General features: G+C 37.7%; 1 protein-coding gene across 1 annotated transcript in view; it reads right to left on the bottom strand.

The window, feature by feature from the left end:
- LOC131079542 (glycerol-3-phosphate dehydrogenase SDP6, mitochondrial) overlaps positions 1-26425 on the bottom strand; it is a 114772-nt gene extending 88347 nt beyond the window's left edge. Inside the window, exon 1 of the mRNA XM_058017519.1 lies at positions 25418-26425. Within this exon, the coding sequence (XP_057873502.1) occupies positions 25418-25766 (349 nt within the window). The 5' untranslated portion in view covers positions 25767-26425. The remainder of the gene's footprint in view (positions 1-25417) is intronic.
- Positions 26426-27352: the final 927 nt, after the last annotated feature.

The following is a 27352-nucleotide window of genomic DNA, read 5'->3' as shown; positions in this document are numbered from 1 at the left end:
GTAATGAGGGTTTGATCAGTGTTGTTGAATATAAATTGATTTCCAGCAAATACCATTAGTTGCTTTTTGTGCTTAAGATTGTCAAAATTCTATTTGATCTCATTATTTGCAAAGAACACACTTGAAACGCAACAGGTTCAGCAAAACGTTAGTTGTCTCAGTTGAGGGCCTTTTGAGGTTCTTACAATATATAATCATAACAGCAGGGCATTGTAATCATTAGCATGCAGAGGTTCATGTATATCAGTATAGTATTGACTATATTATGCATATGAGACTCATACCTAAACTATAATGTTCAATCAATTTGCAGAGTGTTTTATGCATTATCCAATATCAAGTTAGATGCTTCAATGATCCTTTAAATTCTGGGCAGGCTCTTCTTATATCTCTCCATCGGTTGGGGAGTGATGACCCTTCATCAACACATGGCTACCGGAGTGGTGGTGTCTCTTCCTTGCAAACCATGACGTCTCTTCCTTGCAAACTGCATTACCTTTAATACTTTATTTCTTCTTCTAACTAATCATTATTATAGAGAGACCCGCTAGTGTTAGATGGTAAGAGGGCTAGTCAAATAGTTCGATCTTAGAGCCTTAAATCGATCAAACAAAAAGTCCTATTGCCTCTAATTCATTGAAGTCCAATTGTTGTTAATCAAACGACTATCTCCATGAAATTGTGAAGTCTTACTTTGTAAGACAATTTCATCGTTTGGATCTGCTAATTATGGAAATGTAATTTCCGATTATGGATTATCAATTCAGGGGCACGACGGTTGGAGAAATATTACAAAGAAAGAAAGAGGACTTCGAGCAAGCTTTGAGAGCCATCATGACTTCAAGCAAGCCTACTAGATGTATTATCAATGGCCTACTTGTGGAGGGTCATAGCAACTTCAAGCAACTTGTAAATCAACTACCACACGCAAAGCAACTCCTCTAGCCCTGTCACACCTTGAAGAAATGTGTTGTGCCCCAAATGTGAGCGAGAAAAATACTGAGCTTGAAAAACCTAGTAAAAATGCTTTTCAAAAATATATGTTCATTAAAAACAAATGCCCTTTTTCGTACAAATCTAGCCACGAATTTTAACAGATTTTATAATTTTTAAAATGTTCCCTGAATTTAGAATTCCAACCATAGTTTTAAAGCTCGTGGACTTGCCACAGACTCGCGAGTCCATTGGCGGGCCAAGTCGACTCGCCAAGGACTCGCAAGCCGAGTCTTGGCAAGTCCTTCCCAAAGATCTCGCATGAGTTTTTTGGTAGGACTCGCGAGTCTTTCACTCGGACTTGCGCGACCCAGTAAACATGCCGAGCCAAGGTTTAAGTGTTTTTTTTTTTTACTTTTTTCGCTCATTTGGCATTGGGAAGATTGGATGGGTGAAAAAGGTGGTTGAAGATGCAAGTATGTGTCACCAAATTCATCTACAACCATACTTGGGTCCTTGCTTTGATGAGAAAACACACAAATGGCAAGGAGCTTGTGCGACTTGGAGTGACACGATTTGCTAGCCACTTCATCACACTTTGCAGAGCATTCTTGGTGCCATTCGTCATCTTAAGCAGATGTTTGTGTTTGATGCTTGGTTGGAGCTTGCATACTCCAAAAGACCTGAAGTAAAGAAGACTGTAAGCATTGTTTTTGGTGAAGGGTTCAACAAAAGTGGAGAGGAGTTGAGTGCGGTAAGTAACAAACACAAACGTAAAGTTGTAAACTTTATACAAGATAACCTATTTGCTGATTTTACTTTTTAGGGGTTAATTTTGTACGAGTTTAAAATTTGTTTTCTTTTTTTTAGGTGATAGAACCTTTGGTAAGGGTTCTTCATATGGTGGATGGAGAGGGCATGCCAATGGGTTTCATTTATGAGGCCATCGATAGGGCCAAAGAGGCCATTTCACATTACTATTGTGGAAATACAAGAAAATGTGAAATCCTTTGGCGCATCATTGATCGTAGGTGGACAAACCAACTCCACCAACCGATACATGCCTTTGCCTACTTCTTGAACCCGAATTCTGCTTCTCTAATTCATTTAGGGTTGATGAGGAGGTCATGGCAAGTGTTATTGCATGCATTGATAAGATGCCACCTGATCCGGAGTTGAGAGACAAGGTTCTTGATGAGTTGGAGGTGAGATTTGACATTTGCTATATCTTTATTTATGAATTTGGAAATGTTCATTATTGAATTTGAGTTTGACACTTTGACTATCTATTTATGAATTTGAAAATGTTCATTGTTCAAGATCTACAAGACTACAAAGGGAAGACTCTTCTCTTCACAACTAGCAATTGATAGGAGAGGAAAACAACAACCAGGTAAAAAATTTAGTTCAATACTGCAAGAAAAAAACTACAAACTTGATTGTTACATTTTTTTTCTCAATTCTAATATTTCTAAATGTTTTTTGTAGATTTATGGTGGGAGAATTATGGTGTTGGGAGAATTCACTTTTGGTTACCATATCATTCAACATTTGATTTTTGTCTTCATCAGTCAACATATTGATCACTCCTTAATCCACGACTTAGAATTTCCACGTCCAACTCACCCGATCGTAAGAATTGTCGTGTTCAAAGGACATCGAACCTTAGGGTCATCACATTCATTCAAAACCACTTGTAGTAGCTTCAGTAATTAATGTCATTTTCAAGACTTCTCCTTCAATTAAATCGAGCCCAAATAATTTCTTGACTCCTTATAATGTATATGGCCTTCAAATATAGTATGCGGCTATTCTTGGTTTCGTTGGGTTCAATTCACGATTCAAGGAAATATCATTAGAAAATTGTGCACCTTCTGGTTTTAACTTTTGTTCCAAACAGAACGCACCATATTATGGTTCAGTCGCTTCAATCGAATTTTCCTCTGTATTCATTAGTGACCTGCGACCAAAAATGAAGTTTTTACATTACACATCAATCCTTATGTTGCAATGAAAAAGCTCACACCTGCAAGGAAAGACGGCACCATGTCTCCAAGAACATTAGCTTCAATTTGCTCCAAACCTTCGAACATTTAAATTGCCCATGGAATATTTAGTTTAGTCACCTACTTTTAGAATAGTCGATCCTCTAAATCGATAGTCTTTATTTTCTTAATTTGGCGATTAATAATTTTATATTATTTCTTTTTCTTCATTGTCGTTCTAATAATCTTTACCACTTCTTGTATTAATATATTTGTGTTAGCCTCTCCATGTCCTCTATCAACTTTCAAGAGCTCACGAGATTCTCACAATGATATCTTGTGTGTTGTCTCAATATAATATGGTCTCATATATTTGTGCTGAAGTCTTCATTATATTCGAAGCAATATTACTAAGTTTACCACATGGATATACCCTACATCATATTTTTGCTTTGTCATTTATTTCTGCGACATTCTACGTACAGGGATCGCTGATTTATCCTTTCATTGAATCACACTCATTTAGGTAAGCCACTTGATCTAACAGCAAGAACAGTAGAATCGCTTCTTATACTCAAACACAACATTACAGCTTACACCATTCACATGCCTCTATCTATAGTGTGCATCATATTGGCAACATTAACATCTAGCATTCTTCTATTCATTACTTTCAGCATCTGTATCAATGTCTATGTGCCTTCAATAATTGATCTTGCTCTTATTTATCTTTACCATCTTGTATATGGAGTTCATCTTCAATTCTGATCATAAATCTGATCATGAAGATGTCTTCAATTAATCTGATCATGGAGATATCTTCAATTCTGATCATCTTCAATGGTTTCATGTGGATGTCTTCATATAAATCACAGCTATCCAATTCTTTAACCATCACATTTGACATGACTAATGTGTCTTCTTGCATCTTTGACATCAATGACAATATTTCCATCACTCTCCTCATTCTATGTGTGCAATACCATCTGTGGAAGTCACATATCTGCCCCTCCTTCACCACTCCAGCATTTGCCAAAGTTTGCCTAGGGATATTCATCAATACTTGTAGCCTCGGAATGGTTAACTCTTTGGTGTGACTAAAGAAATCATAGGAAGCAACAAGTGCCTGGATGCCATCAAGGATAGCTGAAACTCTCTCAAATTTGTGCTAACTATCCCACAAATTCATTTGCCTTGGTGAAGGCATTACTAATCCAACTCTTCACCATGTGAGAGCTAGTAATCATCTCCTCCAAGTCTTCAACAGACACATTTTTTTGGACTACATGTTGTGTACATGCTTTGAATAATGCTTTGAAAGACATTGGCAAAAAAGATGAGTAAAGGTAAGAGTAGCTAAAGATAGAGACATAAAATGTTTGTTTGTAAACATCACATTGTTAGTGTGAATGAGGTTATCTCCTATCTAGTTATTAGTGGGAACCTATTCACATATTAAGTTTACTTAGGTGTTAAGTTATTTTTTTTATATCCTAGCTGTCATTTCTAGAAGCTAATTTTAATGGGGCCATGTCTCCTTATTTACTTTTAGTCATTTAGATATTTAATATTCACTTTGGGCATTTATCATTTTGTGTTGAGCATTTAATGTTTGAAACAAGGGTAGTTATTATACCTCATCACACCTTGCCTATATATTCAAGGTGCTTGCACATTGTAACATAACTCATTACCATTTTCATATCAATTGATCATTTTTCAATATTCAAGCAAGCTCTTGTTGCAACACTCTCTTGTAGAAGGTATCTTTCTTCATAGATCCTTGAAGTTTGTAGCTTCAAGATGAGTTCATTAGCATTTCAACATGGTATCAGAGTTGTGGCCTTGTAAAACCCTTCTCGTATTGGAGAGTTAAGCTATTGCTGGATGAGAAATATTTCATTGCAGCTTGTTTGGCTAGTATTGGAGAGGTTATGAGCTCAGCATTGGATTTTGTTTTGTCTAAATCCAACCATTTTTTCCAAAGTTGTGAGGTTTTGAAGTTGGGCTAGTTGCCAATTCTTGGAGGTAGCTGATATTTTGGAGCAAATTCAGCCAAATCCAACCCCGCCATTGCATCCAACAGGCCCAAAAAAAAATAGAAACGATTGCCAAATCATCAAAATTCGACATCTTTTTCCTGGAAGCCTCCAAGGTTTTTCCTTGCCATGCGGAGATTCCCTACCTGTCCATACTATACGAATCACATGGATGCAGCAAAAAAAAATCCCCTCGGCTATAGCATATTGGCAACATCAATTGAGCATATTCTCTTCAAAAAATTAGGTGATTTCCTGCAATATTTTCTGAAAATTTGGTATTTTTCATCATCAGAAGTACCATCATGTGTTGGCCCGTGCTACTACAATTTGCAGTTTAATTTTTAAATAAATTGCATATTTCATATTTGTGGAGATTGAAATCATTTCTATTGGTTGGCAGTTATTCGCCAAAGGCGTCTCTTCTTTGAAAGGGACGACCTGATCTGCAAAATCAATGGTTCAAACCTCACAAAAGCCTATGCAAGACGATTCAAGTTGTTTCGTCCGTTGATATTTTTTCCCTCTCGCCTGGCTGTACTTGCAAATACAACATGCAAATTCAGATTGCTGAAAGTAATTTTTCTGACAAGTTTGCAGACATATCCGATGCCCATGTCCATCCATGACTGTCCGCTCTTTGCAGTCTCTGTCAGCTCAAATTAGTCCCATTATATTTTTATTACTTTTTCTTTCCAAACCAATTACTGCCAATAATTTCATTTGTATTGAAGCATTTACGTAAAGAATATAAATATAATTGTAAAGAAATAAAACTTTATAGTTTTTAATTTATATTTTTAGTGATTTTATAAATTAATTAATTAAATGTTATAATAAATATAAAATTAATATAAATAAAATAAATATTAGAATATTTAATGAGAAAAAATTTGGATATGCATTTACATAATTTAAATTTAATTACAAAATAATATAATAGTTAATTTATTTTCATATTTATATTACAAATAATAAAATATAAATATAACACAATCTATAATTAAAAGATAACATATAATTTACATATAATATAATTACATGTGTATATTAAATACAAATATAAAACTATTATAATGACTATTTAAGAGATTTTTAGATAGTACAATTTAATTATATATAATATAATTATATTTACAGTTATATACAATATTTAATAATATATTAAGGTTGAACAAATATGAGACATAGAGAGAGAGAGAGAGGTGGAAGAATAAATATGGAGAGATAGAGATATAGAGGCAAATAGATGAGAAGTAGAGATAGACAAAAAAATATAGATGGACAGATAAAGAGAGAAATAGTATCATATATTGTATTTTGTATAATGTAAGATCTATTTTTAAAATTAATATTATAGTTATATATTACTGTATATTATACTCTACACTAAAAATTATTAAATATAATATATAGCATATTTGTTATATGGTTTTATCTCTAGATTTCCCCCTCTTTATGGCTCTTTGCATTCTCCCCCTTTATATTTCCACTCTTTCTCTCTCCCTATCACTATCTTTTTCCATGTCTCTCTACTTCTCTATCCTCTCTATTTCTCTCCCTGCATCTCCCTCCCTGTCTATCTATTTATATCTCTATCTCTGTATCCCTCTCCATCCCTATCTTTATCTCTATATCTCTCTCTTTCTCACACACACGCTCATATTTTTGCCTCCCTATCTCTATATCTCTCTCTTTCTCACACACACGCTCATATTTTTGCCTCCCTATCTCTATATCTATCTCTTTATCTATTTTCCCTCTATCTCTATCAGTTGACTCTATGACCTCCTTTATCTCTCACTCTTGCCCCCTTCATCTTTATCTTCCCATCTCTCCCTCTCCCTCTATCTATATCTCATTATCTATCTTTCTCTCTTATTCACTCCATCTCTACCTCCACCTCTCCTACTCTCTTACAGCTACATATATATGTCTCTCTCTCTATATATATATATATCACTCCTATGTCTTCATCTTTCTATCTCTTCATTTCCCTCTCATTCTCTCCTTATTTTTATCTCTATTTTTTCCTCTCCCTTCCATCTCTCCCTATATATATTTATCTCTCTCACCCCCTCTATCTTTCCCAAGTTATATCTATCTCTACCTCTCCTTCTTTCTATCCCTCTCTCCCTCTTTCTATCCCTATCTCTTCCTCTCTCCCACTATCTGTATCACGAATCTCTTTTTATATCTCTCCACTTCTCTCTCCTCTCTCTATTTCTCTCTCACTCTCCCTCCCTCTCTATTTATTATTATTATCTACCTCTCTCTCTCACTCATATACAAACACTCATTATCTCTCCCCCCTTGTCTCTATTTCACTATATCTCCCCTTTCCACCTTTTTGCCTCTCTTTGTACCTCTCTCTATAACTTGTCTCTATCACCTTTCTCTCTCATTATTGCGCCCTTTATATCTATCCCCTATCTCCCCTTCCCCTATCTATCTATATCTCATTATCTCTACCTCTCTCACTATTGAAGATATCTCAAATGAAATTCTGATTTAAATGCTCAAGGAATATTGTCAAACACTTGTCATACATACATATAATTCCCACGTGCCAATGAGTGGTACTAACAACAATAAATGTAGCCTCCAACAATCTGAAAATCGCTCTTCAAACACCTTTGAATTTCTGTAGATTAACTCTTCTAAAATGCATTAGTACTGTAGCAATTTACTATTCATGGGTACTATAGTATCACTATTCACGGGTACTGTAGCAGCTGATAAAGCCTGCAATCTGCTCTTTAATGGCTGCCAAGTAGAAGCCACAAGTCTCTAATTGATCAATCTTTAAACCCCTTCAAACTCTTGATAAAATTCTCCAACTTTAAGCACAAATAAAACTCCTGGATGAAGCTCTCCCGAATGCCACAATTCAGTGGCTATTTCACCACTTCACAGCAGCTGCAACATTGAAGAGTATCACGTTCTCCAATGGTGTGGAAATTCGAAACCCTTGGCTTCTTCCTCTCCAAAATTCTTCAAGTATCAAAATGCATAATTCACAATGAGGTTTGAGTTCTTCAAGACAATATATATATTTCCCTCACAAGTTCGATTTCTCCTTTGCTCATTAAATGATATTAAATGATAATAAAATTAGATGCACTTTATCATTTAATAATTACCTTGATTTGAGAGTCTAATTAATTAATTCCAATGGTCTCAACTTATGATATCTCGACCCTCACTTAAGTTATAATATTAAGTTTATATTATAACTTAATAATATAAGCTCGGAACCATTAATGTTTATTTAAACTAAATAAACATTAATATCTCCATTATTACTCTTCCTTTTTGAACGTCGTCTAAACTGGGCGCTGACATAATGAAGCTGCATATGACCATACCCCTTTACTAAAAATAGCAGGGGTCCATCTTTAACATCTCTGACTTACTATAAATAGTAAGTAATGCATACAGAGTCCAAATGAAGCCGAACGAAAGCCAAACCTACAAAACTCTGACCACTGGAGAAGCTGCATCCCTCAAAGGAACCTCTATTCAATCTTATTAGCCTACGAGGGTCAGTAATAGGCTAATCCCATTGAATATCTGATGTCAACAAAAAGGGGACATCACAGGATACAAAAACTCCTAGCCTTGGAGAGATTTATGAGACTTTTGATAGCATGCTTGATGAAAAGAAGCAAGCAATACATGACAAGGATCCTGGATTGCAATTCTATGAGGAGCATATTAGGGCTATTGTCACAAAGAGGTGGAACACAATGAACACTCCTCTTCATAAGGCTGCCTATGCTCTTAATCTGAAGTGGTATACACCTAGACCTAGCCGAATGGTTCCTTTTGAGGATGATGAAGTAATGGAGGGGCTTATGGAAGCCCTTTGTAAAATGTATATCACCAAGGAGACAACCATACTTTGAGAGCAGTGGCTTCAACTTTTCAATCTTTGGGGTCATACATTCAGCAAGCCAAAGGCTAGGACAGATAGGGCTACTATTTGATGCAGAGCATCATGGAAACCCTTCAAGAACCCCAAATCAACCATGGAGTTCCAATCTCAACACAACATCTTCACTTGTATTAGAGGCATAATCTGATCATAATCATCATTCTACAGTCCAAAACAATATTATTATCAAAGCATTACACATATATACAGTCAACAACTTGCTTCATAGCACTATCTCATTCTCCTGATTCAAGGTCATGTTTGTAGATCAATGTTTAATACTAGAATTAGGCCTCAAAGCCTATTGGCCTACAATAGCCATCATTCACCATTACTTTCACACACTTCAAGAGGTCACCATGCTGTCCATCAACAATTCTTTCACAAACATCAAGAATCATTCAACAAACTGTCCTTCATTAAGTTTAAACAGTCAAAACTGCAACTTTTGATAGTACAGAACTTTGTTACTAATAACTTTCCGAGAAGACATTATCTTTTCAATCTCTCCGGTGGAGATGTAGATAACTAGGTTTACAAAAACATATCCAAAATCTAGCCTAATCCAACGGTTAATTTCAAAGTTATGCCCCCCGTACCAAGACCCATTTTTATTGTCATAAACAACTCAGAAAATTTCATTGATTAGCCTACTACGGCATCAAATTTCTCATAGAATACCAAACCATTCAATCCCAAACAAAATTCATGTTAAAGTTCTCTCAATATACTTTATAATGAGCCAAGAAACATAAATTTCCATTGGTTGAAACGTGAGATATAATTAAAACTTTACCAGAGACTCCATTAATGAGAGTTTTAAAACAGATTTTATAAAACCAAGTGAATCTTTTACCATACTCAACGGATGATGTTCAAATTTGTTCCAGAGGTTTGCTAACTCACTACTCTACACACTTCAATCTATTAGAGGGAATATCCAATCCATTTTTCAAGTAAAATATGCATAAAGCAGCAATGTAATGTGACTGTCAACATAACAACAGATAGAGGGTTACACAAAACATAATACATCTTCATTACTTCTTCCAGAACTATTACAAATATTTGATCTCTATGGTGTATACTTCCTCCCTTGCACACCATTTCATCCATCCCTGAGAAATTACTTTCAAATTGGTGCCAAACGCCATGACTGTCACCTTCAACCTGCAGACTCGGTGACAATTAAAGGCAAATAATTGCTCTCCTTACAAACCCTTCCTCCAAACCTGCCACCATGACTCAAATTCGACCATTACATGAAATATATAATATCTTTCCCCCTATAACTGATTAACTACCCCTTTAGGACCAAATGGAAACCTTTTACATCAATTTTTGCAACTTTTTGCAATGTTGCTCTTTGCAACTTTTTGACAATTTTTGCATTTTAACCCAAATGACCTCAAACCTTTGCATACACATTCTTGACACTTCACAAGGGACTAAACAGAACATATTACATCATATTTACCCTCCCATGGGTTATTTGGCACAATTTGACCATATAGACCAATGTTGACCCAAGTGACCCTATTAGGACTTTAATAGACATTTTGAACAACCTCATACAAGTGGCTCATGTAGCCTTACATATTGATTCAAAATACATTGAAATAAATTCAAATGACTTAAAAGCTCAAATATCAATGACATTGTTCATAATAGAACCTTTTACCTCTTGTAGCCTAGGTGCTCCTGCACCACTACTGCACAAAAAAATCCATTGGAGGGTGGAAATTTCATGGGAAGGACACACTAGAATTGAAACAACTTGTTATTCATTTACTCTCACAAATTGCAAGTTCCTCTGTTGCAGAGAGGAAATGGTCGACCTATGGCTTCATCCACTCAATTGGGAGAAACAAGCTTACCTCTAAACAAGCAAAAAAACTAGTTGCAGTTCATACTGCCTTAAGAATTTAGGATTAGTAGATTCCTAAGTATCAACAAGCTCCAACAGCACATTGAGATGTTGACAAGGAGGAGGAACAACATACAATGGTTGAGCTTCTATTGGATATTCTATTTCGATCAAAGAGTGATAGTGACACAAATAGTTTCTGCAATACTGATAGCCTGAATGAGGTATAGATTATTGTATTTTGAAGTTTGAGACTTTGAGTTACTTTAACTTTAATTTTAGAATTTGAACAACAAAATGCTTTAATAATTTAATATGCTATCATGAATCTCATGATTAATTTTATTGTTGTTTATACTACTGTTATATTGTTCTGATTGAATAAAAAACAGGTTTTAAGGACCCGAAACCATTACATCATAGAAAGAAAAAGAACAGCAAAAGGAATTAAAGTCCGCATACAAAGCAACTGGCCAAAAGACCAGAGAACAAAAAGAACAGCAAAACAACAAAACACAGCAAAGAAACCGAGGAGACACTACATAGCAATTTTCTTTAGCAGATCCTCTGCCTTTATCACTAGCTCATCATAGGTCGCCCCAACAGCTTTCAGCTCTTCCAGATCCTTATTCACTTTCTTTTCCTTCCTCTTGCCTCTGGTGCGGGTTCTGGGGACTTGAGCTTCCCCTGTTCCTTCAGCGTCCAGATCAATTTCCTGGATTTCCTTGTCGTCGTCAAGCTTACTGATGAGGGTATGAGTATTATTGGCCGAGATTTTCAGAATACTAAGGCTCTGCTCCGCAATATTCTTAAGGCACTCCTCAATTTTTTCCACTTTGGTGACTGTATCCGAGAGTGTTTTTTCACTAGTTTCCGCAAGGCTTTTTCTGTCCAGCATCTCCTTTTCAATCTTCTCAAACCTGGGGTTAAAAGCATCTCTGATGTCTTCCACTTTAGCAATAGTGTTTTTCAAGTCCTCAATATAGTCAACCATTGTATTCCCCTCTCCAATATTAATGGTCTCCAGAATCAGGACTCTGTTGCATAGTTTTTTATACTCATCCACAGCTTTCTTGGAACCATCAATGAGCCATTCAATCGTTTTCATAAAACCATTCAAGGCCTCGGGAGGAGGGCCAGAAGAGGGAGTCACTTTTCCAAGGGTTACCTGTTCATCTTTAGGGATATGGAGGGCGGAGATTGTGTCGGCAGCCCTGAAAGTCTCTTCCATTGTCTCCTTGTCCAAGCTGTGCTCGGCTTCCAGGGTCCTAGCTTGCTTGTCAGCTTCCGGTTCCTTGCCAGTCTCCTCTTTTTTCTTATGCTTCTTTCGGGTCTGGGCTTGGTTTTTACTTTTCTTCTTCAGCGACCCCTTAGGGTTCTTCTTCTCCTCAGAATAATCTGAATCCTCTTCTTCCGAAGAGATGCTGATCAAGGGTTTGCTTTGAAGTTTTTGCCCTTAGAAGATGAGGGTCTTGATTTCCTCTTCTTACTACTCTCATACTCTAAGTCATCAGAGCTATCCTCATTATCAGACGGGGAGTCATTGTCGGATTCCTCCTCCTCCGAAAAAGCAGAATCAGACATATCTTCCTCAGAGTCCACAAAGAGTTGCATCCGGTTAATTTGATTGGCCTTTAAATGGTCATAAATGAGGACCATAAGACCTTGGTGCATTGCGGTATCGCCCAGAGGATTCTCTTTGTAGGCTTTTAGGGAGGACTACTGTTATATTGTTGTTACACTACTTTATTGAAGTTTATACTTTATACTATTGTTGTCGTGATTTATTTACATATTAATATGGTTGTTATTAGTTACTGACATATTTTCTCTCTCTACGTAATATATATATATATATATATATTGGGGGGGGCGGGCGGGCGGGCGCCAGTCTATGGTTGGAGGTTGGAGGAAAAGCACTCAGATAATGCTCTCCCTCTTGCAGTTGAGATGCCAGAGACTTGGTTTATCAAAGACAACATTTATGTTTCCACTTGATTTTGCACTATTATTGATACATTGTACCTCACATCTATATAAGAAGTTGATTGTAATTGAAATTAAGTATTGTGAAGATGTATTACTCAAAAGGTTAACATGTTTTTCATACTTGAAAAGAGATCTATTATATTTCTTCTATTTATTTGATAAGTAAAGATGGTCAATGAAATTATCTTGCAAAGACATATGAATTCTATGTTAAAGAATAAACTGCTCTTTTACTTATAGTGATACAAAAGAAACTATGCAAGTTACTAGTTCAAACAAAGTATATGGTTTTTTAATTTAATGGATCAGTTGGGTTTGTTACATAAAATTGTAACAGCTATGAAACAACCAATTGCAACTGGCAGCAGTTACATGTGTCACGGTGACTGAGCCTTGTCTTGTGTGGTGGTTTTGCCAAGGAAAAGCAAACAGGTAGGGTAATGATTTCAAACGATGTCTCTCCCATCCTTGACCTTTGGGCTGCTTCTTTGACTCTAAACTTTTTTCTAATTGCATTAAAAATGCTTGCAAGGGTTATTGTAAAAAGAACAACTATGTAGCAATCTTTCTGAGTCAGTTCATTTGCCTAGTGCATAGGGAGTTGAATGCAGAGAGAAGTGTGTATCACAAAGCATTGTAGCTATTAGGAAATTGCTGTGATGGTGTTTATTGAATGCAGTAAGCTTATATTTGCAGTAGATATGATGACAAGAGAAGAAAACTGCCTTAGCTTTTTGGTGTTTCTTCCTTTATTGTGTCCTCCAAGGTAAACCTCTTGTGCTAACTATTAAGTACTATATTTTGTGTTGTTTTACTTTTTAGTTTTTACTTTGCTTCAGTTCTGGCGTACAAATATCTCCATCTATTTCAGAAGCACTTAAACAACTCATTTCTAAGCACATTGAAAACTATTTCCTTATATAAACATATAGGTGCTTCCATATAGTACAAGAACTAACAATAGCTATGTAAGACTTTACAGCTCAAACACCAAATCTTTGTTGAAAATGAATGCATCACAAATCAGAACTCATACAGAAATCTCCCATGCTTTCCACAGTGTCAATAAGTGTCAAGGATTTCTTTGAGATGGAATAAAAGGAGATATCTAAAAGTTTATAGCTGAAATCTTATTCTGTCAACAGAATTTAGTTCAGATGGTTAATTTGTCTGGACTATTGCAGCTTTATGATTATCCTCTTCCACATCAGAAATGGAAAAAATCTCCATGGACTTCAGTACAGGATTGCCTAAATTAAACAGCATGAGTGTAATTCTGGTGTTGATTGATAGATTTGTCATATATACCCCATTTTTCACAAGTAACCATTCCCAACAAGCACAGTGACAGAAGAATACATCAATTGTTGAATGACAAGTCTCAAGTGGTCTTCAATTTGCATGTTGATCTCAACTTCAAGAGCTCAACATCACAAGGTGAACGGTGAAGAATCCAATGGGCTGAATGATAGCCTGGTAGATGTCGAACAAAGGTAAATGCACTAAGACTCAAAACTTAAAGAAATATGTGATCATCAATTTTATGCTTGATATAGCCAATAGGACTGAAAATACGAATTTGAAATTTTTCCCAAGCATCACCATCCACCAAATTCAATGGCCAATTTCCAAAAAGGATTATAGATAGTGTGATGTCCCCTTCTAGTTGACATCTGTCAACTGAGTAGATTAGCCTATCACTGACCCTCGTAGGCTGATGAGGTTGGTTAGAGGGTTCTTCGGAGTTTGTTCTTCATCTTCAAAGTAAGCACTCCAGGACTGGCTTTCGTTTGGGGTCTCCAGGACTCCAGTTGAGATACTTTCTATTTTTAGCAGTCCTGCTATTTATAGCCAGTGAGTTGGGCAGGGGCAGAGTATGGTTTGGCAGTCTCCAGTTCTGACGGCAGGCAATTCTGATGGATACTTAGAGAGATATTAATATTTAATTACTTTAATTAAATATTAAATGGTGAACTTTAATTTTTTAATGTTTTAAAAGTCACTTTAAGTTATAACTTAAGTGAGGGTCTATTTCTCATCAAATGGGGCCAACTTTTATATTAAATTGAAAGTGATTTTATTTTATATTTCAATAGTCAAAAATAAATAATAAAAGTTAAGAATTTCATTTAATGCCAAAATCGTACCTTTCTTGAAAATCACGCCAAACCCTAAGAGGAGGAGATAAGAGAAGATTTTTGGTCTTCTTTTCATTATGCTAAGTTTTGATAATTTGATTTGGAGCTCTGAGAGGAGTTTTGGCCAAGGGTTTTGTTGTGACCATTTCACACATCGCCCCATCGCAAATGGGGACCCCCTCTTTTCGCTTGTTTTCGTTCGTTTTTGCTTTTGTTTTTAGGATTTTGTTAGTCAGTTAGTTGTCTGGATTCAGGGTCAAGCCTTAGGGTTTTTATTTTTGTCTTTTCAGGCCAAAATCCAGTCGTTTTGAGATCTTTTGAGCTTCCTTTTCTAGGATGCAAATTTTGAATGCAATGAATTCGCCAGAATGGTCTAATTTTCAATTGGAATGTTGATGCAGGGCTTAAATTTGTCTAAGTGTTGAGAGCCAAATGTGAATTTTTGTCCGATTGAATATTTTGACCAAATTTTGACCTTTTTGATTTTTGATCCTGGGCATTGGAAATGATTTGTTTTTGCCTTGTGAAGTGTTTAAATGTGAAAAATCATGTTATTTTGGCCTGTAGGAGCAAAATCGCTCTTGTCCCTCAGTGAAGGACGGGAGCTCGTTTTCAAATATCTCATTATTCCTGCAGGGTCCAGACAAGTTTCGAGTTGGAAGTGATGGAGAACAACGAGATCTTTCCATTGAATATAAATTGAAGATTTTCATGAGCACAGAAATGCCTCCAGGAGGAAAATCGCTCCTGTCCCTCAGTGAAGGACCGGAGCTACAAATCAAATTTTGCCTTGTCCTTGCGAGATTTCGACGACTCGATGATTTGAAGACGTCCAAAGGGAGATGCTTTACCAAATGAATATAATTTGAGATGCAAAAATGGAGGAGAATGGTCCACAATGCAAAGTTCGCTCCTGTCCCTCAGGAAGGGACCAGGGCGAAGTATCTTATAGCTCCCGTCCCTCTCCCAAAGACCAGAGCGATGTCCTTCATTAGGCAAAATCCAGGCAAAAACCAAGGCAAGTTTACGTTCAAAAGCAAGAGAAAGCATGAGATGAACTCATTGAATACAAATTGAAGATTTTAAAACGTCCACAGGGGTCCCAAAAGGCCTAGTTCGCTCCTGTCCCTCAAGAAGGGACCAGAGCGATTTTTGGTATAAATGATTTTCTGGCTAAGTTACAAGCAATGTTAAGGCATGGACGAATGGAGTAGAGCATGACGAGTCCGTTGAATATAAATTTAGAACCTGACAAAGTGAAATAAGAGCCACAAAAGGAGGATCGCTCCTGTCCCTCTCCAAGGGACCAGGGCGATACAATGGTTATATTGCTTTTCACTCAAGTTTGAAACCGATCTAAGTCAAGACAAAGGGTGGCAAGGACATTTCAAGACATCTTCATCGAGCACAGACATCTTCATCGAGCACAAGCACTTAAGGGTCATCACAATGGAGAGATTTACACTCTAAGACCCAGATCGCTCCTGTCCCTTGGGAAGGGACCAGAGCGATATCTACATAATGGCGTAAATTTCAAAAGGCAAGCAAGTTTCGAGCAACCAAGAGGGTCGAAAGGACATCATTTCACGTAATGAAGATGATTGCAAGTTGGTAAAAACAAGAACAAGCACATAATGATGAACTTCGCTCCTGTCCCTCAGGAAGGGACCAGGGCGATGTTGGATATATTGGCCACTTCATGCAAGTTTTACGTAAGGACAAGATTTTGCAGGGTCTTAGAAGGTCCATGGTGCCTTTTGAAGATGGTATATAGAGATTTTGAACGTAAAATGATCATCATTTTGAACATGGAGACCATATCGCTCCTGTCCCTCTCCAAGGGACCAGGGCGATTTGCTTTGGACTCTTTATTTTGCTTCAAGTTCAAACTAAGTTAAGACTTCACAAGGTTATACAAGGTCCAAGGCGTTCTTTGAAGATAATATGCAAGAGTTTTGAACGTCCAAACGTTGCTAGTTAGGCTAAAAGACTCACATCGCTCCTGTCCTTTGGACAAGGACCAAGGCGATCTCATCAAAGGCACTCATGTTCCTTCAAAACGAGGCAAGGCGAGGATAAGCAAGGCAAGGGACGGCGTTTGGAAGACATCACAACAAGGATCGAAGTTAGAAGTTGCCAAGGTCAAGGAGAAAACATGGATCGCTCCTGTCCCTCTCCAAGGGACAAGGGCGATGATCCCTTTAAACGTCCAAACACGTCATGAAAACAAATGGAACAAGCTTAGAAGGAACGAGCAAGGATGTTATTCACTCTACAACAAAGATCGAAGATCAAAGATGCATATTGAACGTGAAAATATGGAGATCGCTCCTGTCCCTCTCCAAGGGACCAGGGCGATAAACATCCAAAAGGCACCCATGAACGCATGCAAGATGATCTAATTCGGAGGACCCATTAAAATGATCGATATTGAACGTGGAGATGAAGGAGTTGAACGTAAAAAATGCAAAAATCACGACCAAATCATGGATCACTCCTGTCCCTCTCCAAGGGACCAGGGCGATGAGGTACGTCCCTTTCATTTTCATAATTTTGGCGCCAAATAGACAATTCGAATTTCCTTAAATGCTAAAATCGATAAAAAATTGAAAATCCTATTTAATTTGGCATTTAATATGGCGTTGAACATTTATTAATTATTTTGCCTTTATTAGAATCGAAATTTGCAAATTAAAAAACGTAAGGCATTTAATAATTAATTAATTAATTAATAAAAATCGCATGGAGCGCTCATTTAAGGGAGGTCGGCCTTGTTATTTCATTTAAAATCATTAAAAAATTGTTTTATATCCTCAAGTCGGCCTAAGGGATGAATGCAATGCAAGCGCTATATATGGAGGGTGAGAACTATTATTGTCATATCATTATTTTTATCCTTCATGCGAATTAAGGAGAAGCGAAGATAGTGCGAAGTATTTCATGTGTGGTGCGAATTTAATCCAAAGGTGGCGCTAGTCTATCAAAGGGTGGTGCGATACTTGAAGACTTCATTGGAGCGAATTTGCCAAGGATCGAAGACCACGTCAAAGGGGCGAGACTTGGAAGATTTGTTTGGGCGAACTTGAAGGTCCATTTGAGCGAATTGTCAGAGGTGCAATTGAGGATCGCGTTTAATCCAAGGGTGGCGAAGTGGATTTTCTTGAGGAGATAACATTGAAGATTATTTATACCTCAATTTTGCCTAGGCGATCTTTTCCTTTTTGCATTCTAGAGTTAGCTCTCTATTGAGGTATGGCGATTTGATTTTATTGTTTTATTCATTCATCGTCATATTTTAAGTTTTGGAATTTTGAATTTTTGAATTTCTAAGCTCAATCGTTGCTTTTTAGGAAATGATAACTCTAGAGACTTATCATGACGTTTCCTAAAAAAAAATTCTCTCTCTAATCAACGTTATTCATTGCAAAATCTAGTCCTTATATTGAAATGTTGTGTAGGTATGGCGACCCCGAAGGCGGGAGCATCCACCAGCCGCTCAGCTCTCATGAAAGAAGATCAGAAGACCGAAGAGGTGGAGACCAAGATCGTGTCGAAGTGGAGCAACATTGGAGATACAAACTTGGGGAACTTTAGCACGAAGAAGTTTCGAGAGGTCCCCTACATTGGCAAGCCATCACCTGTCGCCCGGAGAATAATAGAGTGGCATCATTAAGGCGGCCGGTTTTCCTCCAGCTATTCAGTGCCACGAGTTGATGATCGAGTGTGCCCGTCACTACAATCCACAGTCCAGGACAATTGTGTCCAATGAGGGAAACACTTTGGCGTACCTTTCAGAGGAAGCTATAAGTGAAGCTTTCCATCTTCCAGAGCACAGGGACATGATATACAAGAGCATTGAAGGAGCCAGATCAGTGTACGATGATGATCCAGATGCTTGCTTAAGCATAATCAATAAGAACTGGCTACTTAAGAGTCGTCCCCGTCTAAGCAAGGTACCGAACACACCACACAGGATTGATTTCCAGGAGGAGTACAGAGATTTGATTACTATGCTCAACAGAGTTACAGGAGCACCTCATGCCTTCTATTTTGAGAAGTGGATGTTTTACTTCATCCAGGTGATTGTTCAAGGAAAGGGTACGATACATTGGGCTAGGATAATTAGCCATTGCTTAGACGTACAGTTGAGGAGACTCAGGGCTACTAAGTCCTTCCACATGAGTTCATACGTCATCTATGCTTTGATCAGGAGTGTTGAGTACGCGGGACTACCTCACAGAGGAATGATTGGAAGAGGACCCGGCGAGGTCAGAGCTTGTGATTCCTATGCCTACTTGCATCATCCGCCAGGGAAAAACTACAAGTTAGTTAATGATACCTTCACGATGAACATCACAAGGACGTTGCAAAAAGGGATTCACAACAGGTTATCTCAGGATGCCCAGGAATTCATCAAGAGGTACGGTGCTTGGTTCATTCAGTTTCCCAAGTTCACTTACATTAGAGTGCATGGATGTCCTTTACCTCCATACATGTTGCCGAGGTATCCGACAGACAGAATTGTGTTACTTGAGGTAACAAGGCAGTTGGCAGCGTATGTGAAGGCATTCAGACACAGACATCAGAATGGAGTTCAGGTACCTATTATTTTGGGTAATTCAGTTGAGGTATGTCCTAATGTCTTAGCCATGGATGACGCAGAGAAGGAGTTAGCCTTGTATTCTTTTTCATCTTTTGCTTGGAGAAATAGTTTTGATCCACATGGACATTTAGAGGAGACAGTCGGTAGAAGATTTAAACATGAGCACCAAATTGAAGATTTTATGATGAACCTCCTAGATGATCTCGAAGTGAAACGAAAGATACATTCTAGATTACCTTTGGATTTCATCAGGAAATGCAGGATTTACAGAGTGGCCGACCAAGCTCAGGACAATGGCAGGCATATCCAGTCTTCCTATGATAGAGAAAGCAAAACAATAAGGTTGGATTGGAATGAGCCCGAGGCCGTGGATTTAGATGATTTGATGGCACCAGTTTTGTCTTGTACTCGCAGATGGGTAGACGTTCAGCATCAGAAGTTGAGAGAACAAGGCATAGCTATGTCTTTTACTTTGGAAGAGAAACCAGCCGAAGGTGGAGCAAGCGTGAGTGAAGGCAATCCTAATCCTAGGAATTCAGGTGAAGGTAACCTTCGATGTGCCAGTGAGGGCAATCTCCATTCGAGAGGTTCGAAGAGAAAGGAAAGATCAGAAAAGAAAGAGCCTTCCAAGAAAAAGCAAGGTGCCAACAAAGATCAAACACCAGGTACTTCTTCCAGACCAGAGGATAGAACAATTTGAGTGGAAGAGTCCATGGAGTCGATGGTACAGAATGACAGGCAGGAGGAAGGACAGGCACAGCATGTTTCATCAGATGGATCTCTCCAAGACTATGATTTAGAAGAAGATAATGAAATAACATCTCCTCCCAGACAAGAAGAAATAGTACATAAAGAAATTCAAGTTCAAGAGACAAGATCGAATATTCCAGATTGGTTGAAGGAAAGATTGACCAAGGTGATCGTAGTAGAGGACGAGGACAATGCAATTGATTTAGAGAGCCTTGTTGGACGTTCACATGTGATAACAGAGAAGAAGAAGGCTACAAAGATGTCCAAGATGATTCGAGATGAGACTGGATCTAGAAAACTGCAGATAGCTACACCGGCAGCAGATAAATACGAGGGTGAGATCCTAGCAGAGGATTATGATATACAGACTATTGAGTTAGGACCATCCACAGCAGAGCAGACTTTAGAGGATGCCACCGACACATTTGAGGCATTGAAGGACAAGCTTAGAGAAGAGGTGGAAAAGAATAGAAAGCTTGAGAGAGAGGTCGGTGCATGGAGGACATATTTCAGTCACATCAATGAACCTTTAGGACGTCAGGATCCAGTTAGATCACCAGTGCAGGCATTGCCCCTTCAATCGATCAATGAAGCAGAAAGATTCAGGAACCTGGTCCAGCGTACATGTAGTTGGATGGATAGATCTCATACAGTGGCCATAGAGTTTGTTACAAGGATGACGAAGATCATTCATCAGGCTATCCAAGTTCTTGAGATTATCCACAGATTGATGGCAACAGTAGCTGCATTTGCCCATACCAAGGACGTTGTCATCCCTGTCTTGAAAGTAATAAGACATACATCCAGAAGAATTTTAGCGCAGGAGAGGATCTTGGAAGGTGATTCTCACAGTTTGTTCTAGTGGTCAACCTTACTCCATATAAAGAGTGTTCTCTTCGAGGACATCAGTGTTAGATGTGGTCAAGTTGAGGAAGTGATCAATCCGATCCAGGACAGAGTATTTGAGGTACTTCGTACCATTCTTGGCAGAAGGGTCGAGGTCGAGACAGATGTGGATATGCAAGAATTTGAGGATAGAATCAAGATCATCTTTCGCAAGGACGCAGATGTTACAGATGACCAGTATGATCAGATGTTTGCCACCATGCTCCTGATTGATAGAACGAAGGAACTTGAATCTACTTGGGACGCAGCTCTTCTAGATGCATTCGATCAGGTCATCCACTTGGAAGAGAGTATCAAGAATCTTCCCGAGATTCCAATCACAGAAATCGAAGGAATCGTGACAAAATTCATTGCATATGCTAAGAAAGAGAATTGGAAAGGGAATAAGATTCTAGATGAAAGGTTTTTACAGATGACATGACATCTTATTTCTCATTGGTTGATACCTCCTAGGTTTTTGTGCCGAATTTAATATTTGGCTATGCATTTAATATTGTTCAGTAAAAAAGAGGTCATTTGTAACAAACCCTAATTAGGGTTTAGGTGTCATGATCCTGTCCGTTGATTTATTTTCAATCTGGACCTTTCATTGTAACTGGGGATGCTATTTATACCCCCATTTTTCATTTCATTGGGTAATAGATAATAGAGTAATAGTCAGATAATAGTCAATAGTTGATGTAAGAGAGATTAGAGTTAGAAGCAACTTTATTTTGTAGCAAGATTGAGTCTTGAAGAGAGAAATTCAAGCAATTGTTGTACATGATGACTTGGAAATCAATAAAATATTGAAGTTATGGTGTTTTGTTGCAAATTTCTTGAGTTATCTTCATGGTTGTTTGATACACTTGAATCGTGCTCAATCGAAGTAGTTTGTTAATTTGAAAGACTAAGTGTGAGATTTGATATTTGGTAGGATTCGTAATCCAAACCACTAGCTTCTTGCTGATTGTAGGAACGCCTTGAGTGGTCGACTGGAGAACACTTTGAGTCCTTAATCTTCAATTATCATTGTGTCTTGGATATGTACCTTCGTAGTAGTGTCCTTGATCTTTGATGCATTGAATACCATTATATTACCTTAGAAGATCGCACTAATTTCAATTGAGTTGTTATCTTATGGCAAAATTGAAGTTGGTTGAGTCTTGCCAAATCTCGTCCATGCTAAGTCATTCATAGGGTTAGGCTAGATTAGACCTCTCAAACCCTATTCTTTTGCTTTTTTTTGAAAGTTCCTTTAGTTTAGTAAAATCTTCGAGCTTCGAAAGCGTAAGACCCCTTGGAGGAAACAGCAAATCACATCATACCACTAAAAAAGCTTGTCCACACGTGGAGACCCCACTAAAAGAACCTTGGAGTCTACCTAACTGATCCTTTACGCGAATCTTCAGCAGTTAGAGACTATTTTCTCAAGAGAGGATAAGATGCCTTTAGGTATTTTATTCTGTGTATGATTGTGTATAAAATACACGTCAACAGGTTTCAGCAGAAAAATCTTTTGCAGTGATCAGAGGTATCGGTACCAAGAAACGTGGGATTCTTGTGCAACAGCATCAGAAGTTGTGAAATATCGGCTGATCTTGCTCTTCCAGTTGGTTTCATTCAGGAGCTAAGTTTGTGCTTATTAATCAGAGAGGCACCGTCTTTTCTCCAGTATCAGGCTGCAGCAGCAAGAGGGAAACAGAGGCATCCATGGGAGATTTCTATTAGTGGCTGTACGGCTGCCTGGGAAGTAGCACCAAACACCAGAGGGGCTACGATTTTCATATTGGAGGAACCAGAAAAATATTAAAAAAATAGCAGAAGGGACGCCTTGCCTATGTCTCTCCATCGGGCTAACATGCAAGTGTTTCGGGTCAATTGGGAATAAATTATAGCTTGCTGTCATAAAAATCTGTCTATGACCAGCAATAAGGAAATAAGGGTTTTAACAGAATGTCCTGGTATTTATCAGTTCTTCTCTAGCTTTGTTTGTTTATGTATTGAGTATTAATAAATGATGAACAGATGTAATAAGGGTTTGATCAGTATTGTTGAGTAATAAATTGATTTCCAGCAAATACCCATAGTTGTTTTTTTGTGCTTAAGATTGTCAAAATTATATTTGCTGTTACAAATTTGCAAAGAACACACTTGAAACGCAACAGGTTCAGTTAAATGTCAGTTGTCTCAGTTGAGGGCCTTTTAAGGTTCTTACAGATAGGCATATACAAGAATCAATATACACTAAATCTCAGAGATTGAAGACTAACTAACTATTTTTGAGCAATTTTACTAACACCTAAAGAAAGAATTGAAAATTCTAAATCTAACTCAAAAGGGATCTAATCACACAGATCTACCTATAGCTCTTGGGCCAAAATTCCAAAATTATCGATCATGGGCAAAAATTGAACAAATGTCACATAAGAATATCCCAATGCTTCAAAAAGACAATTTTTAAACTAGCCAAAGCTGAAGCCACCAAGTGAAATTTGTTGAAGCTGACTTTGGGAGGTCTCAACATAAAAAAAGGCTAATTTCTAAGAATCTTAAAAAAGTGTGCAATAAATTCCCAAAACATCGAAAAGATCTTGCAAATAAGCTAGCTTCGAAAGTCACCAACCAAGTTGCTTTCAGGGGCTTGACTTTAAAAGTAACTTAAAAGCAGTAGCACTATCTTGGCAAAAGAATCAGACCACCTGTTCCATGTCATCACTAGAAAAGTAAAGCACTTGCTACCTCAACACCACACGTCCAAGAAAACAAACAGTCAGATTGAAAATATCAGCTGACATGGAGCATTAAAGAACAATCTACTAACTCCCTTGTTCACAATCAAATATATTAATTCCTTCGTGAGAAGTGACAAAACAACAAATTGCAATTGAACGGCAGCCTCATTCTCATCAAAAGAATATCAGACCTTCAATATTCAGTTTAATATGTATTAGGCTTTGATCACCAAGACAAGTCTCTCCGGAATCAAGATGCTTTTTGTCCCTCCTATATTGCTAGCCTTGAACCGTGGGGCCCGGCCAGTTAGTAGCTTTCTTCTTTTTTCTTTATGCAGTACATTACATATGAGAGCTAACAATCTTTGCATTTTATGGCAGTTATGTATCCCAGCTGACATTGACCCATTTCTACCAAGGAAAAAATTTGCAAGATCACCAAAACTAAGCAATAAAACCTAGCAAAATTTGGCAAACCAGACACTTGCCCACAATAATTAAAACTAATTAGAACTAAGTTTTAATGTCTCTAGCAAATGGTGAAAAGGGTTGGACTCAAAAGATTAAGCCATTGGATTCTATTGTGGAGACCCAGGTTTGAATCCCCAAACTGACATCTAAGCACACAAACGTCCAGTTGAATGCTATTCCTATGTTTCTAGTCCCATAGTGAAAATGTCGATACTTATTGGATAATGTATGGGATTGTAAGTCCTATAATGGATGTGTTGGTCCTTAGCGCACAATTGTACAAGGTGTGGGACTCAAAATTTTTTTTAAAAAATCCCTACAAAATAGCTAAAAACAACATGAGAATTTGCCTCCATCACCTTCTTAATTTTGACAACTAATCCCAAAAACAAGGCAACGTCAATGCATGCAGGCAACTCTACACCATGAGATTATTGATTTGTTTGCTTATATAAATTTCGCGTAAATAACAAAAAAACAAAAAATAATCATAACATTGGATAGTTGGACCCAAATGATTTGAAACTTCATAAATATTATCAAAATTATCAGACTTTCTCTTAATATAAGTAACAAAAACAGACAATTGCCACAACGCATTCTCCAAGTGTAAGCAGACTATTAAGTTGGAGTTCAATACTGAGTTTCGTCATGAGGTACAAACCCAGGAACACAAAGTTTGAACATTATAAGATAAACAGAAATTATCCTTTCGGGCTTCCCCGAGAGGAACCTTACAGACCAAGTGGCAAATTGGTTTCTCCTTTGGATGGAAGTGACCTAAATTTTAATCTCAAAAGGCAATATTGAGTCAAGATTTTAGAAACCGCCTTTTAACTCATCTAAATTTTATAATCAACAGGCAAAACCAATTCAAAATGTATACCTGAAACGCACATTCATCCAAATTTTATACTCAACAAGCAAAAAAATTAATTTTATAATTCCCTGAAGAGGCTCACACACCATAAAAAACTACAGAAAAGAATTGTAACCACATGGCATGCCAATTCAATTTTTCAATTGAAAAGGCATATGCTTCCAATTTATTTCAAACATGTAATGAAAAGGAGAAAGATGCTGACCTCCATGAACAAGCTTGGTAGAGCGGGACGAAGTCCCAGAAGAAAAGTCATCTCTTTCAACGAGTCCCACACGCAGACCCCTAGTTGCAGCATCCAAAGCCACACCACAGCCAGTTGCCCCCCCTCCAATCACAAGAACATCCAAAGGGCTGCTGGGACTGCTTCCTTTTAGCGCAGATTCTTGCACTTCTCTGCAAGGGACAATCCCCTCGCTCAGCTGAATTCTCCTCTGTACACCTTCCAGCCCATCTTTTTCCCTACCCAATGCGCTACCACTGTAAACACTTATAATGCCCACTGATCCTGCTGCCGCAATGGCCACGGCATGCCGCAGGCTGAAACGACGCATGGCTGGAAAACTATGACAAAACAATAATGGGTTTTCTAGCCTCTTTACAAATGACGGTCCCCTGATATGAGCAGACTATCCCAATAGCCTGTATGGGCCCCCTTTGATTTTCTAAAGATAGAAAAGGCATTCGCCAGTATATAAATAGCTCAAAAGCAGCACTAAAACAACAGGTATTGTTTTGCTTTTTTTCTAAACCATCTCTGAAAATAGAATGAATAAATTAGTGCATCAAAATTGTAGACTTAATAAATCTATAATTAACTTCTCTTCCCTGAACCATCGGGGTTTATCTGAATACCATCAGATTCCGTTTGAACACGAAAAGAAAATGAGAATCAAATGATGCAATAGCCATTAAGAAAATTTTACAGGAGTCATGCTCTCAGAATTTTCCGATCTCTGATGCTAGCGGAGAACTTTGCCTTTGTTTCCGAAAGGTCAGTCGTTATCGTACGAGTTATGGTGTGTGCAGCATTTGTGGATTAAATTTGATGGTCGTACGACTTTGTTTGTTTTCTAAAACTGCAGAATTTTTGCGGTGCCTGATTAAAAAATTCAAAAGTTGAGGATAGAAGAATCGCCGATTTTTTTTAAAAATTCGTCAAATAGGAGGTTCCCGGTCGACCATCAAATTTCACTGAACAGTGGAAGCAGCACGTCTCATACTATAATGCCAGCACGCTACGGGGTTTCTTTGGATCATTTTTATATTATATTTTAATTAAACACCATATATAGTAGCAGTTTGCATGCAACAAAAGCCGATAGCCAAGGTTATAAAATGAGGTGGGAGTAATTTTATTTTTTTTGGTTTTGATAGTTTTAGTTAGCATCTATGTAAAATGCTATTAGTGTACATGTGTGAGGATGTTGTATGGTCATGTTGTCGTGTAAGAGGATTTTTTTTTGTATTTGTATAAGCAGTGTTTTATTTGTTTTTTGAAAATAGGGGAGAGGAGCCAGAATATGCGCGGGGTCTAGAACGTGATATAGTTTGTGTGTTGTCTAGGTCCCACAATTGACCGCCTAACCTACCAAAACATACGCATCTCAACTTGAAAATATACACATAATTGAATCAATAAACTTCCACATACAAACATAACAATTACTAGTAACAAACCGTATCCATTATATTTAAATATAGATTTATTATGTGTCACCGAGTCTGGCCATGTCCACAAGCCACTGTGCCAAAAAGTGGCCCCAAATAACAAAAAATAAGTGTCTTTATAAAACCATTAAGAAGGAAAATATGTCAGGTTTACAGACTCCGACGCTAACATTATGAACATAAATAACAACTTCATATTGCCACTGGCGCACATGTGGACCCAAAACTGACCCATCAAATAGTACCTAAACAAACGTTTATGTCCACGTGTGTGCCATGAAACGTGACAACCTTGACACAGTCACCAACCCTCCATCCAATCTATCCAACTCAAGCAATCACCTTGTGGTCTCTTCATCGCGCACTTAATGGTCATGTCACGGCTACTCCCACCTGCAACCACGGCAAAAATCATTTAAGGCCACCATATTCCATAGAAAATCAATCAAATCAGGCTTAAATGAATTGC

The sequence above is a fragment of the Cryptomeria japonica genome, chromosome 8 (assembly GCF_030272615.1).
Source record: "Cryptomeria japonica chromosome 8, Sugi_1.0, whole genome shotgun sequence".
NCBI classification, from domain to species: Eukaryota; Viridiplantae; Streptophyta; class Pinopsida; order Cupressales; family Cupressaceae; genus Cryptomeria; species Cryptomeria japonica.
Note: the sequence above shows the minus strand (reverse complement) of the source record. Positions and strands in the feature narration are given on the sequence as shown.